General features: G+C 46.8%; 1 protein-coding gene across 10 annotated transcripts in view; it reads right to left on the bottom strand.

The window, feature by feature from the left end:
- The window catches only part of DNAH6 (dynein axonemal heavy chain 6), a 228,254-nt gene that overhangs the window by 136,799 nt on the left and 75,653 nt on the right, over positions 1-15,802 (bottom strand). For all 10 annotated transcript variants that reach the window (XM_050944316.1, XM_050944319.1, XM_050944320.1 and 7 more), the window contains 4 exons: positions 13,938-14,493; positions 8,490-8,612; positions 7,777-7,959; positions 5,950-6,093 (listed from right to left, as the gene is read on the bottom strand). In XM_050944316.1, the coding sequence (XP_050800273.1) occupies positions 5,950-6,093; positions 7,777-7,959; positions 8,490-8,612; positions 13,938-14,493 (1,006 nt within the window). The remainder of the gene's footprint in view (positions 1-5,949; positions 6,094-7,776; positions 7,960-8,489; positions 8,613-13,937; positions 14,494-15,802) is intronic.

Here is a 15,802-nt window from a genome sequence, read left to right as displayed (position 1 = left end):
GCAGCGTACCAATCTCCTGGATCCAGGGAGGGGATGATCGAGGACAAGGAGACCATGCGGAACTTGAGTTTTCGCACAAACTTGTTCAGCTGCCGCAAGTCTAGGATGGGTCTCAGGCCCCCTTTTGCCTTCAGTATTAAGAAATACCGGGAGTAGAAGCCTTTTCCCCTGAGCTCCCGTGGGACTTCCTCCACCACCCCTGCCTCCGTGAGGGACTTCACTTCTTGAATTAGAAGTTGCTCATGAGAAGGGTCCCTGAAGAGAGATGGGGAGGGGGGTTGGTGGGGTGGAAGGGAGAAGAACTGGATAGAATATCCCCTCTCTACCATGCGGAGCACCCATTTGTCTGACCAGACACGGCAGAAGTGGAACAGACGTGACCCAAAGGTAGGGGTGGAAGGATCTAGAGTCTCTATCAGTAGGTCGTCCTCGACCATACCATCAAATAGGGGGTCTGGGTCCGGATGGTGGTCTCGATTGGCTAGACGCCTGGCCGGAGGGGTGGCGCTGGTGACGCCTCCGGTCATTTCTGCCCCACCTGCACCCCAGCTCCTGGTGAGTCTGTGGCTGGTATGGGTGAAGGGCCGCCTGCGGCCTAAATTGTCTGCGCTGAGTCGCGGGGGTATGCAAGCCCAGCGAGCGAAGTGTGGCCCTCGAGTCCTTTAAGCTATGGAGATATCTGTTCGTTTTCTCCGAAAACAGCATCTGCCCTTTGAAGGGGAGGCCTTGAATCATCTGCTGGACCTCATAGGGCAGGTACGAGACCTGGAGACAGGCTCCCCACCGCATGACAAGGCCCGTGGCGAGGGGGCGCGAGGCTGAGTCCGCCGCATCTAAGGCGGCCTGGAGGGAGGCTCAAGAGATCAGTTTGCCCTTCTCCACTAGGGCCGAAAACTCTGATCTCGAGTCCTGGGGAAGGAGCTCTGCAAACTTGGACATGGCCAAACAGGTGTTGTGGCCATATCGGTTTACTATTGCATGTTGATTGGCAATGCGGAGTTGGAGACGCCCCGTGGAGTACACCTTTCTACCAAAGAGCTCAAGTCTTTTTGCATTCCTGCTCTTTGGTGTTGACCCCTGAAACCCTTGATGCTCCCGCTGGTTAGCCGCATCTACTACCAGGGAGTCAGGGGGAGGGTGGGTATACAGGTGTTCATGCCCTTTAGAGGGGACGAAGTAGAGCCGCTCCGTCCTCTTGGCAGTAGGGGCCAATGAGGCTGGTGTTTGCCATAGGGTGTGGGACGTATCCGCTATAGTCTTTATCAGTGGGAGGGCCATGCTGGATGGCCCTGAGGGGGCCAGAATGTCCACTACAGGGTCTGCATCCACCTCGATCTCCTCTGTTTGGATTGCGAGGCTTTGAGTTGCTCGCCGAAGCAATTGTTGGAGGATTCGAGTGTCCTCTAGGGCCGGTGCCGCAGCCATGCCCGAGACTGCCTCATCCGGGGAGGACGACTAGGAGATCACATGGAGCAGCCCTTCCTTCGGTGCATGCGGCCCCTCGGGGTCCTGCGGCACACGGTACTGAGGTTGCGGTGCTGGTTCCGAGTCTAAATGTGGCACCGTGGCCGGTACAGGGGTCACCAGTGAGTGACTTGGTGTATCATGCGGTGTCGGCGGAGCCCGAACTGGAGCCACTGCCCGGTTAGGGGGTGCTGAACTTGACAATAGCACACTCCTGCCCAGCAATGGTGCTGGTGGGGGAGGCAGCTGCGCCAGGGCCACTGATGTTGAGGACACCGAAGCCGACCGTGACCGAGGGCCAAACGGCTGGCCTACAGACTGATGGTAGGCCCAGGGAGTCCAAAACAGCCACTGCGAGGGCGGCTGCCATTGTTGCTGCCACTGCGGGTAACGTTGGTGGCTCACCCCCGAAACCGATCTCCTGCTCCGCGACCAGTCTGCCTCTGAGTCTGAGGTCTCTGAGTATGAGGACCTGGGGGGGAGCAGCGCCCGGTGCCGAAGGAGAGCAGTGTGGAGGCGGCGGGGAGCCTCTCCTCTGGTCCAGTGCCGCCTTCATAGCGCGGTGCGGGGAGGGAGTTGACAGCATGGCCAGCTTGCCTCTAGACTGTACTGGCGGACAGACCACAGTAGGCAACTCCCTACAATGCAGGAAGGCCGGTGCCGGGAGGCCCATTAGGTCTGAGGCGACCTCGAACGCCTCCGGCATCAACGGGGGGCGTATGTCTCCGCTGAGTTCCGGGGAGTTAGGCTGGTCCGGACTCGACCACCCTGTCTGCGGTGCGGGAGCTGATGGAACCGCGGAGGGCTGTAGCCCAGCCTGTCTGCTTACACCCGCGGACGGCATCGGCCTCGGATCCTGGTGGAGTGACCAATCCCTCACCGGCTTCTTTCTCTTGGCGGGCACTGGCGAAGGTGAGCGGTGCCACACTGAGGCCGACTTCCTATGACCCGACTCCGTCTGGTGCCGGGTTTTCGACGACTTGGGCTGGGCCCTAAGTCCTGATGTCGGTGCCAGGGCACTCCACACCGAGGACGACGTGCTGGGCCCCGCCTCAACCGGTTCTGGGTCCGAGGGTGGTCGCAGGGCCGCCTCCATCAGGAGGACTCTAAGCCTTTGAGCCCTGTCCTTCAGAGTTTGCAGGCAGAAGCCTCTACAGATAGAGCACTGGTCCTTTTGGTGACTCTCTCCAAGGCACCGCAAACATGCAGAGTGTGGGTCACTTTTGGACATGAATTTCCCGCAGTCCTTGAGTGTTTGAAGCCAGGGGACCCGGGCATGCCCCAGAGAGTGACAAAGATTCTGGGTGGGGGGGACCCCCCAACTACGAAAAACTATATACAAAGATCTATCTAACTAACTATAATATGACTGAATACATGGACTAAATAGTAAGGATAGGACACTGCCAACTTGCTACGCAAGAAAAGTTCCAGCTAGCCGTCACCGGTGGTAAGAAGGAACTGAGAAGGTGGAGGGTCAGCAGGCCCCTTTATGGGCGCCGTGGTGGGGGCGCCCGGGCCGACCCTACGGACGCTGCTAAGGGAAAATCTTCTGGCTGGCGTGCACGTGGCGCGCGCATACCTACTTTGAATGGACATGAACAACCACTCGAAGAAGAAACCTGTGTTTTGGTTGTTTTCAAATCTCTTCCAGTGACAGAATGAGAAGGGAACTGTTCAACTATGACCCCAAAGTGGCTTCAAAATCATTTGGAAAGGGATTGCTTGGGGGATGGCCAAACCCTGGAGACTCCATGGAGAAGTCTAAGAAGTCAACATAGGACATTCAGAAAAGCCAGAAATGCCCCTCCGCCACGTACACTGGCCAAACTGGACAGTCTCTAAGCAAAAGAATAAATGGACACAAATCTGACATCAGGAATCATTACATTCAAAAACCAGTAGGAGAACACTTCAACCTCTCTGGTCACTCAGTAACAGACTTAAAGGTGGTAATTTTGCAACAGAAAAGCTTCAAAAACAGACTCCAATGAGAAACTGCTGAACTTGAATTAATATGCAAACTAGATACCATTAACTTTGGCTTGAATAGAGACTGGGAGTGGCTTGGTTATTACACAAATTGAATCTATTTCCCCATGTTAAGTATTCTCACACCTTTTTGTCAATTGTCTGAAATGGGCCATCTTGATTATCACTACAAACGTGTTTTTTTTCCTGCTGATAATAGCTCATCTTAATTAATTAGCTTCTTAGAGTTGGTATGGCAACTTCCACCTTTTCATGTTCTGTATGTATATATATCTTCTCACTGTGTGTTCCACTCTATGCATCTGATGAAGTGGGTTGTGGCCCACGAAAGCTTATGCTCAAACCAATTTGTTAGCCTCTAAGGTGCCACAAGTACTCCTGTTCTTTTTGAGAAAGGTTAAGGTGAATCAACTAAGGCTGTGGAGTCAGTGCATATAAATTAAAGCACGTTAACCCCTCTCCCTGTATGGTTGCTCTCATTCAGAAGCAAAATGGCCTTAGTTGGGAGAATTAAGTTAGAGTGAACTAAATCGCTTTGCTCCTGAACGAGAGCCTCCACATGGCGGTTAACACACTTGAATTTATGCCCATTTACTTCACATCTTGAGTTGATTTGCCTTAACTTTCCTTAATATCCCCAGACAGACAAGCGCTAAATTGCTTCCTGCATATCCTGGAGAAGAGGTACAACCCCAAGTGTCTTGGACAAGGGGAGAGATCAGGATGCAGAAAAATACACTGTATCTCATGGATGTCACCACTTCTGGGGTGGAAGGGGCAGCTGTCTAACAAAACAGAAACAAGGAAAACGAAGCTGCAGGAGGAATTTAGGACATTATGATTAATGATTCTCCATTGCCATGCACCTTGGGCTCCATTCACAAAAGAACTTAGGCACCTAGGTGCCACCTTAAGTGCTTAAATGCCAGAATCAGACCCCAGTGGGATTCACAAAGCCCCTGCTCAGCTGTCCTTGAACCCTCCAGAACCTAAATGTTTTGCAGTAAAAGTTCCCTAGGCACCTGTGTTTCTATTTCTGTGGTTGCCCCATCTCAAAAAAGATATATTGGAACTGGAAAAGGTTCAGGAAAGGGCAACAAAAATGATTAGGGGAGACATTAACAAGATTAGGACTTTTCAGCTTGGAAAACAGATGACTAAGGGGGGATATGATAGAGATCTATAAAAGCATGACTGGTGTGGAGAAAGTAAATAAGGAAGTGTTATTTACTCCTTCTGATAACATAAGAACTAGGGGTCACTAAATGAAATTAATAGGTATCAGGTTTAAAAACAAACTAAAGGAAATATTTCTTCACACAATGCACAGTCAACCTGTGGAACTCTTTGCCAGAGGATGTGGTGAAGGCCAAGACTATAACAGGGTTCAAAAAAGAACTAGATAAGTTCAAGGAAGATAGCCATTGCTGGACTTATTAGTCAGGATGGGAAAGGATGGTATCCCTAGCTTCTGTTTGCCAGAAGCTGGGAATGGGTGACAGGGGATGGATCACTTGATTCCCTGTTCTGCTCATTCCATCTGGGGTACTTGGCATTGGCCACTATCGGAAGACAGGATACTGGGCTAGATGGACCATTGATCTGACCCAGTATGGCCATTCTTATGAGCACACGCACTGCAGCCCCATGCCAGGATCCAGACACCTAAGTCCGCAGAGCAAGAAACAGTAGAAGATAGGTGTTCCTCCATCTAATTTGCCTGCATGGCCCAATCCAGTAAGTGTGCTCAGACCTTGCCTACCAGATCGGGATCCTATCAGGAAGCATACACAAGGCAGGAGGGGTGGGAGTGGGGAGGAGGATGACCTCCCACATAACCTTTAGTCCAGTTGTTAGGGTACTCACCTGGGATGCCAAAACCACGTAGGCCCCTAACGCCAAGAGAGCGTTGTCAGCCGAGAAGCCCCAACAAAGGGAGGCACCTCTCTACAGCATGGACTTATCTCCGAGAAAGTGGTGGGGTTTAGCACATGCCTCTCAGCTTGGCCTCCTCCACTGGCTGGTTTAGGCAGGGAGCCGCCTAGCTCGCAGGCTTTAGTGAATCCCAGAGACGCACCTCTCTCTTCCCATTCAGTACATAGGGAGCCTAGATGCCGAACTCAGGCTTTGTGAATCTCAGTTACCAGGGTAACAACCAACATCACCACGCCGTTTCTTTGCCAATCTAGCCCCTCCTGTCAGATTTACACCTGTACAGTGTGAGTGCAAAGCAGGTGTGAAATGCTACCTTTCTAATTTGGTAGCACTTTGTCTTCACTTTGCATCAGTGTAAATGATTACACAAAGTACACAGCAATGAAGAATCAGGCCCTGGATCTTTAAAAAAAGTACCACAGCATCTTTAATGACCACATATGGTTAGGACTTTTAGAAGGGAAGATCCTTTCTGCTACCTTCACTTGTTACATTATCCCCCTGCCTCCTTATATATAGAAGCTACTGTAAATGCCGTGAGTCAGCTTGTTTCTTTACCTTGGCTTCAGGATTGTCCTCAAACTGTTGTCTCACAAATGTATCAAAAGTATCCCAGTAGTTTTCCATTAAATTTCCACCCAGTGACCATAAATAGCAGAAAACAAAAGTCTGGCAGATTATGGTTTTTAATTTTGATTGATCCTATAAAGAAGAAAGATAGTTAATCCTTATATTTTGTATATTACTTTTCATTACTTCAATGTCTTAAAAAGAGTCCTGCTGTCATGAAAGCTGAATTAGTATTCAATAACAACAATACTCGTGGAGAGTAAGCTCTGCATGTTCTCAATCCAAGGGCCAATAGAGTTTAAAAATGTTCAATTTATGAGCCTGCCTGGTCATTCTGAATAACACACTTCACAAGTCTACAACATGAGCTCTGTGCAGCTGAGGCAGGAGATCAGCAGGCATGGGGAAGGGGGTGCAGGGGACTAGGGCCGCAGGGGGCACAAAGGGCTAGGGCCACATGGAGAAAGGTATTTTGATAGTATTTTATTTTACAATGTATTTTTAAATGCAAATTCCAGTTCACTCAAGTTAAAACTACTTTTCAACATGGTCTAAAACAGGGGTCTTAAACTCAATTTACCTTAGGGCTAGTGCCAGTTCTCAAATCCTCCCAGTGGGTCAGTAATGTCACTCATGCCACCCAGAACCCACCCCCCAAAACTCCACCCCCTACTTGCCTAAGGCTCTGGGAGGGAGTTTGGGTGGGAGAGGAGGTCTGGGGTAGGAGATTGGAGTGCAGACTCTGTGATGGAGTTTGGGTGCTGGGTGCAGGCTCTGGGTGGGAGGAGTGCCAGCTCTGGGAGGGAGTTTGGGGGCGGAGCGGGGTGTGGGAAGTGGGAGAAGGTGCAGGTTCTGGGAGGGAGTTTGGGGGAGGGGGTGTGTGTGGGAAGGGGGAGGCGGTGCAGGCTCTGGGAGGAAGTTTGGGTGGTGGGGGGGCATGGGAAGGGGGTGCAGGCTCTGGGGGGGAGTCTGGGGGCAGGAGGGGTGTGTGGGAAGGGATGGGGGTGCAGGCTCTGGGAGGTAGTTTGGGGGTTGGAGGGGGTATGAGGGGAAGGGGTGGGGGTGTAGGCTCTGGGAGTGAGATTGGGGGGGAGGAGGGAAGGGGGTGCAGGCTCTGGGAGGGAGTTTGGGGATGGGGGGGTGCAGGATCTGGGAAGGGGTCAGGAGGTGCAGTGCTTACCTGGGGCTCCAAGGCAGGGAGGGCTGGGGGGTCTCCACATGCAGCTGCCCCCAGGCACTGCCCCCATAGCTTCCCATTGGCCGCAGGGGCACTCGGGGCAGGGGCAGCATGTGGAGGCACAGCCCCACCCCACCCTGGAGCCACAGGGAGGGGCCAGCAGACACATGGAGTGAACAGGCAGACACTGCTCAGCTCTGCTGCACTGCTGGGGCCTCAGGCCATTGTAAGTTGCCTGGGGTGGGTGGGGGGAGCGCCTGGGGGCAGCAGGTGGGGCCAAGGGAGAGACCAGGCCCCAAAACTCTTGATGCCCTGCGGGCCACACTGGGGAGGTTCGCAGGCGGCAGATGGCCTGCAGGTCAGGAGTTTGAGACCCCTGGTCTAAAAGCTAACATCTCACTCAACAGAAAGGTACCAGTGCTCTTCTAAACAAAGAAACTATCATTTCTGAATATCAGTCAGTTCAGATCATTAATAGATTTCATGATTTCAAATCAAACAACACAAGCTACAAAACAAAACAAGTTATTTAACATAGAATGTGATTATTCCACATTTACACTTTATATAAGAATTGTACGTAAGTGCTTCCTACATATCTTAAGTGTATTATATATTAGTATGTTAAATACTTGTACCATTTTAAGATCAGGGCCTCCTTTTCCAAACAGCAAAGACTCCAGTAAACAACAAAGTGTAGTAACTTTACTGATGTCCACTTGTGGAATAGCTTGTGAGCATTTTTTATTGACAAACTTTAGACCATCATCAATATAGCGACAAAACAGATCAAACAAATGCTGTTTTGCTTCCTCATTTAACTAAAATGAAAACAATATTTTTATTAATATTTAAAAAATTGTTTTGAAAAAAGCATACATCATAACAACAAGCTGTACAGCATCCTTGACATCCAGAATATACTGATAAATTTTGTGCACATGCACACACAACACATTTTTATATATTATAGATATACAAATGAAGGATTATGCTGACAGGCCTGTTCCTGCAACCCTGACTCATGTCAGTAATCCTTATTCGCATGATTTATTACACTGAAGAAAAATAACAATCTGGAATGTTTCATGAAGTGGAAAAACACTTAGATGCATGTTCTGCATATTTTTATATATTTTATACATTTAGATTCCTACTTTGTTACAGTTAATTATAATTACTGGTTTATTAAAATGTTACTATTAATAATAATTTTGTTTAATTAATTAAAATTAATAAATAAATATATAAATCCTTAATATTTATTAAATATCTGTTGCTAACAAGTTCTTTCAGGGGGAGATTTGAAAGTGTGACATTAGTATGTAAAACTAACTTTTCTGACACCTACTTTATTTGGAAGACCTGCCATCCAAGTCTGTACATATGGGACCCATTTCAGTTCCTCGGGGTCAATGTATACCATTCCACATCGGCTAACTGTTGCAGGTGAGGCAACCCTCAGATCTTGTACCTGAAGTGTATGGATATTGCATGTAAAACATGATACCGTATATTTCAAATGCACCTAACAGAGAAGGTATATTTCCAATTCCCTTCACCCTGAGTTAACTTGTGGACAGGCATTCAAGTATGAACTGTAATCTACCACTTTATTCATTTTATTCCGCATTAGCTTCTTGATCACCATCGTCCGTCTGCAATTTCCTCCTTCCAATCAGAAGACAAAAATGCATAACTGGTAAAGGAATTTCTCTTTTTTTTGGCATGCTGATTCATCACTATCCACCAGTGTGTAAATTATGATCATATTCACACAGAGAACAGCTTTACTTACCAGTTACACCAAAAACCAGATTAGTTAAGCATCAATAAATAGGTCTGCTAGTGAAGTGTTTTGGAACCATGGAAAAACTGTGTCAACAATATAATATAGCAACTAAATCAGGTTTTTGACATGACAAATCACGAGAGCACTCATAAGTGCATTTTAATTTATTCTTTACACAAGAGAGCTTTTCTAGAACAGTTAGAAATGTGAACACCTCACAAATCCTTGGCTATACTGGAGAGAAAGCAAATGCACAATTTCTTGAATACTTACAGGTCACTCTTGGCTTGGAGAATTCACTGTTTCCAGAACTTTAGCGGATGTTATTTCTATTTAATCATACCTATAAGAGTTCTTGAACACTCTGAGTATTGCTAGGCTCCCAATGCAATACTCATCATTAATAATACGTAGTATTTTCCCAGTTACATCAGCCAGATCACCATGTCAGTGATCATATTCAAGCACTCAAATGCATGCATTTTCAACAGTAATGAGGCTTTTCCAGTTTGATTAACTTTGGTTAGTTTTTTCCTGGCTGTCTGAATAGCTGCAGCAGCATACGTATCATCCAACTAAATACTGATCCCAGTGGAATACAGTAGGAATGAATCTGGCCTAAAATATCTAGGCTGGCTAAATGATCATAGAATATCAGGGTTGGAAGGGACCTCAGGAGGTCATCTAGTCCCACCCCCTGCTCAAAGCAGGACCAACTCCTAGACAGATTTTTGCCCCAGATCCCTAAATGGGGCCCTCAAGGATTGAACTCACAAACCTGGGCTTAGTAGGCCAATGTTCAAACCACTGAGCTATCCCTCTGTCCCTCCCTGCTATTGGTAAGTGGAATGTAAGAACCAGAGAGTTTAAACATAAAGGAGGGAAAAGAATCGCATAGAGTGGCACTATGTTGAGGGTAATCAGATAATGAGGTGAAACTTAATCCTGACAGGGTATCAGAAAAAAATTCCAAACAGTGAAATCTGCTAGGAATCGTTTTAGCTCTCTTTTTATGATCTATGAATAATATTATTATATCAGAAAGGCAACTTAGTTTCTGGGTAAAAATAAGATTGTGTGAGCAGGTGACCAGGAGAGATACAATGAGATAACAGAAGTTACTCAGGTCTAATATTAGCTTCCAGGTAACTACCTGATGTCAAAGACTGCTTGGCTTTGACCCTGAATTGCTACCATGTGAAAGGGAAGTCATTGTGGAGAAATCCCCATTCTCATCCTCGCTAGAAAGAAAAACAGAGACTGGTCAGGACAAAAATTACAAACAGACAGATATGGCTAGATTGTCGGGCTCAATGGGTAGTGATCAATGGCTTGATGTCTAGTTGGCAGTTGGTATCAAGCAGAGTGCCTCAGGGTCAGTCCTGGGGCTGGTTTTGTTCAACATCTTCATTAATGATCTGGAGGATGGGATGGATTGCACCCTCAGCAAGTTAGTGGATGACACTAAGGTGGGGGGTGCAGTAGATATGCTGGAGGGTAGGGATAGGGTCCAGAGTGACCTAGACAAATTGAAGGATTGGGCCAAAAGAAATCTGATGAGGTTCAACAAGGACAAGTGCAGAGTCCTGCTCTTAGGACGGAAGAATCCCATGCACTGCTAATGGCTAAGTAGCAGTTCTGCAGAAAAGGACCTGGGGATTACAGTGAATGAGAAGCTGGATCTGAGTCAGTGTGCCCTTGTTGCTAAGAAGGCTAATGGCATATTGGGCTGTGTTAGTAGGAGCACTGCCAGCAGATCAAGGGAAGTGATTATTCCCCTCTATTCGGCACTGGTGAGGTCACATCTAGAGTATTGCATCCAATTTTGGGCCCCACCCACTACAGAAAGGATGTGGACAAATTGGAGACAGTCCAGTGGAGGCCAACGGAAATGATCAGGGGGCTGGGGCACATGACTTATGAGTAGAGGCTGAGGGAACTGGGCTTGTTTAGTCTGCAGAAGAGAAGAGTGAGGGGGGATTTGATAGCAGCCTTCAGCTACCAGAAGGGAGGTGTCATAAACAGATAGTTAATGTCTCTTTTACCTGTAAAGGGTTAAGAAGCTCAGTAAACCTGGCTGACACCTTACCAGAGGACCAATAGGGGGAAAAGATACTTTCAAATCTTGGTGGAGGGAAGTTTTTTTGTTTGTGCTCTTTGTTTTGGGGGTTGTTCGCTCTTGGGACTAAGAGGGACCAGACGTCAATCCAGGCTCTCCAAATCTTTCTAAACGTCTCTCATGTTTCAAAATTGTAAGTAACAGCCAGGCAAGGCGGATTAGTTTTATGTCCTTTTTTGCTGAGAGGATTTTACCTCTGTTTGCTGTAACTTTGAACCTAAGGCTAGAGGGGGTTCCTCTGGGTTATACGAATTTGATTACCCTGTAAAGTATTTTCCATCCTGATTTTACAGAGATGATTTTTACCTTTCTTCTTTAATTAAAAGCTTTCTTTTTAAGAACCTGATTGATTTTTCCTTGTTTTAAGATCCAAGGGGATTGGATCTGGACTCACCAGGGATTGGTGGGGGAAAGGAGGGCGGATGGTTAATTTCTCCTTGTTTTAAGATCCAAGGGGATTGGATCTGGACTCACCAGGGACTGGTAAGGGAATAAGAGTGATCCGGGTAATTATAGGCCTGTTAGCTTGACGTCTGTAGTATGTAAGGTCTTGGAAAAAATTTTAAGGGAGAAAGTAGTTAAGGACATAGAGGTCAATGGTAATTGTGACGAATTGCAACACGGATTTACTACAGGTAGATCGTGCCAAACCAATCTGATCTCCTTCTTTGAGAAGGTGACGGATTACTTAGATAAAGGAAATGCGGTAGATATAATTTACCTAGATTTCAGTAAGGCGTTCGACACGGTTCCGCACACGGAGCTGTTAGTTAAATTGGAAAAGCTGGGAGTGAATATGAAAGTTGTAAGGTGGATAAGGAACTGGTTAAAGGGGAGACTCCAGAGGGTCGTATTGAAAGGTGAACTGTCGGACTGGAAGGAGGTCACCAGTGGAGTCCCTCAAGGATCGGTTTTGGGACCGATCTTATTTAACCTTTTTATTACTGACCTTGGCACAAAGAGCGGGAATGTGCTAATAAAGTTTGCGGATGACACGAAGCTGGGGGGTATTGCTAACACGGAGAAGGACAGGGATACTATTCAGGAAGATCTGAACCACCTTGTAAACTGGAGTAATAGAAATAGGATGAAATACAATAGTGAAAAGTGCAAGGTCATGCATTTAGGAATTAATAATAAGAATTTTGGATATACGTTGGGGGCGCATCAGTTGGAAGCGACGGAGGAAGAGAAGGACCTTGGGGTACTGGTTGATAGCAGGATGACTATGAGTCGCCAATGTGATATGGCTGTTAAAAAAGCAAATGCGATTTTGGGATGCATCAGGCGGGGTATTTCCTGCAAGGATAAGGATGTGTTAGTACCGTTGTATACGGCGTTGGTGAGACCCCATCTGGAATACTGTGTGCAGTTCTGGTGTCCCATGTTCAAGAAGGATGAATTCAAACTGGAACAGGTTCAGAGACGGGCTACGAGGATGATCCGAGGAATGGAAAAACTGCCTTATGAAAGGAGACTCAAAGAGCTTGGCTTGTTTAGCCTGGCCAAAAGAAGGCTGAGGGGGGATATGCTCGCCCTATATAAATATATCAAGGGGGTTAACGTTAGGGAGGGAGAGGAATTATTTAAGTTTAGTACTAATGTAGCCACGAGGACGAATGAGTATAAACTGGATATTAGGAAGTTTAGACTTGAAATTAGACGAAGGTTTCTGACCATTAGGGGAGTGAAGTTCTGGAATAGCCTTCCGAGGGAAGTAGTGGGGGCAAAAGACTTTCCTGGCTTTAAGACAAAGCTTGATAAGTATATGGAGGGGATGTTATGATAGGATCGTTAATTTGGGCAATTGATCTTGAATTACCACCAGACAGGTCTGCTCAATGGTCTGCGGGGAGATGTTGCATGCGATGGGTACTGAGTTGCTGCGGAGAATTCCTTCTTGGGTGCTAGCTGGTGACTCTTGCCCACATGCTCAGGGTTTAGCTGATCGCCATATTTGGGGTCGGGAAGGAATTTTCCTCCAGGGCGGATTGGCAGGTGCCCTGGAGGTTTTTCGCCTTCCCCTGCAGCGTGGGGCACGGGTCGCTTGCTGGTGGTGTCTCTGCAGCTTGAGGTCTTCAAACCATTTTTGAGGATTTCAATAACTCGGTCCTGGGATAGGAGTTGTTATAAAATTGGATGGGTGGGGTTCTGTGGCCTGCCTTGTGCAGGAGGTCAGACTGGATGATCAGATTGGTCCCTTCTGACCTATGAGTCTATGAGTCTATGAGTCTATGGTGGGGGAAAGGAGGGCGGATGGTTAATTTCTCCTTGTTTTAAGATCCAAGGGGTTTGGATCTGTGTTCACCAGGGAATTGGTGAAGTCCCTCAAGGCCACTCAGGGAGGGGAGAGTTTTGGGGGGACAGGAAGTGTTCCAGACACTGACTTCCGGATGGTTGCATTGTACCAGATCTAAGCTAGTAATTAAGCTTAGAAGTGTCCCTGCAGGTCCCCACATTTGTACCCTAATGTTCAGAGAGGGGAAGGAACCTTGACAGGAGGTTACAAAGAGGATAGAACTCGGCTGTTCTCGGTGGTGGCAGATGACGGAACAAGGAACAATGGTTTCAAGTTGCAGTGGGGGAGATCTAGGCTGGATAGTAGGAAATCTATTTCACTAGGAGGGTGGTGAAGCACTGGAAAGGGTTACCTAGGGAGGTGGTGACAAAGCCCTGGCTGGGATGATTTAGTTAGGGTTGGTCCTGCTTTGAGCAGGGGGTTGGACTAGATGATCTCCTGAGGTCTCTTCCAACCCAATCTTCTTTGATTCTTTGATAAATTCAGCTGCAGATCATATATCTTATCAATATAACAATATAGTCCATAAATTAAGCGAAGCAAACCAGGAATATCACAATGAATATTAAAATCCAAGAAATTACAGTACCTCAAACACCATATGGATGGAAGGTGTGAGTTTGATTCTTTCACTGTTTGCCAAGCAAAGCATCTTGTTATCATCCAAAACAGTGTTCAAGTTTTCAATCCACAATGCATCCACTGGCCCGTCACTGATGATCCACTTGTGATCTTCAGTGGTGTCATTAACAGCTGCTCGAACACTAAGACCCATCAAGCCATCTTTCCACTCGAGAGTTAAATTATTAACTTCACCATACAATTCACCCATTGTAATTGATTTGGGGTTCAGAATATAGGTTTTGACAGGCTGGTAAAAAGGGTTTTCCTCACCAGCCTCATGTAAAACTCCTAAAGTCTGTGCCAGAATTTGGTAAACTGTAGTTTTTCCACCTCCTGTTGGCCCAACAAGCATAACACCATGCCTTACTAACATGGTTTCATAGAGCTGTATGACTTTATGAACCATGCTTGCTTCAGGCTGCAATCCTTTTGAAAGCATGACATCTATAATTGTTGATTGTAGTATCCCATAGTCATGTTCTGGGATTATGACTCCCGGGAAAAGATCAGAAATAATCCCACTGTCGGAGACAAAAAGAAAAAAAAAACTTTGTTTTTGTTAATTACATTAAACTAATTAAAATGACATGATTATATATTTTAAAACATCTATTTCATACTGAAGTACTCCATATCCATTCTAGTTTGTTGTTTTTTTCACTTGGATAGCTCCTGTATATAGCTATCACCTAATGTGCTAGAATAACTGCTCCAGGGCCTAAACCAACATTTGCAGATGTGGGTGCCTACGGTTAAGAACTTAAGCCCATATTTAGGTACCTGAACTAGTGACCTAATTTTCAGAGTTGTTGAGAACCTGCAGCCCCCACTGATATCAATATAAACCTGCAGACCCCACTGGTGTCAATGGAAGCTACAGGTACTCAGCACTTGTAAAAAAATAAACCAACAAACCCACCAGGCCTCTCTTAGGCAAAGCACTTAGCCACATGCTTAAGTGCTTTCCTGAACTGGGGCTTTATTGAGGTGCCAATATATGGATTTAGGTGCCTAACTTTAAACACCCAGTAGGAGTGTGTGTGTGTGAAAAAATGGTGTAGCACAGGATAGAGCCCAGCATCAGCCCCCACCCTCACCTCGTGGGATCATGGGTCCAGTGACCCTACCTGGAGCAGGCTGCCGGCACTAGGACTGCAGTGGCAGGCGGGCAGGGTGGACTGCACACCTGAGCTCCGTGCAGCTGAAGTAGGAGACCAGCAGGCATGGGGAAGGGGGTGAAGGGGCCTAGGGCTGCAGGGGGCATGGGGAAGGGGGTGCAGCGGGCTAGTTTGGGAGGTGCATCCAGTGCATGAGGGGCAGTCCCTGGATGTGGGACTCGATACTGGGGCACAGTCCCTGGATGGGGAGGTTGATGTTGTGGGGCAATCCTTGGAAGGGGTGGGTTCATGGAGGGCAGTCCCTGGGTGAGGGATTGGATGCTGGGAATACACCATCCTATGCCACCCTTACAGTCAATTAATTCATTTTAACAGTTAATGTTTTGACTTATTTTACTAATTAAAAATGCTCTTGATAGACCTTTGCCAGTGTTGAAATAAAAGGTACTATACTGATTTGAGTCATATTGCTGTCCTATAACAAATAATAAGCCTTTTTTTTTTTTGGTAGATGTACATACATCTTGTATGGATGCAGCCCACATAACACAACTGTAACTAGGTGGAGAACCACTGTGTTAGACATTAAGTGCAACAGTCTCTCCACCTAAAATACAAAATAAACTACACTTAGAAAGTTGGGTCTTCTCTTTCACTATGGCAACATAAATGTGATATGACTAGATGAAGAAAACAAACTAGTATTATAGAA

Source organism: Gopherus flavomarginatus, chromosome 3 (assembly GCF_025201925.1).
Source record: "Gopherus flavomarginatus isolate rGopFla2 chromosome 3, rGopFla2.mat.asm, whole genome shotgun sequence".
Classification (NCBI taxonomy): Eukaryota; Metazoa; Chordata; order Testudines; family Testudinidae; genus Gopherus; species Gopherus flavomarginatus.
This window is presented reverse-complemented; position numbering and strand designations above follow the sequence as displayed.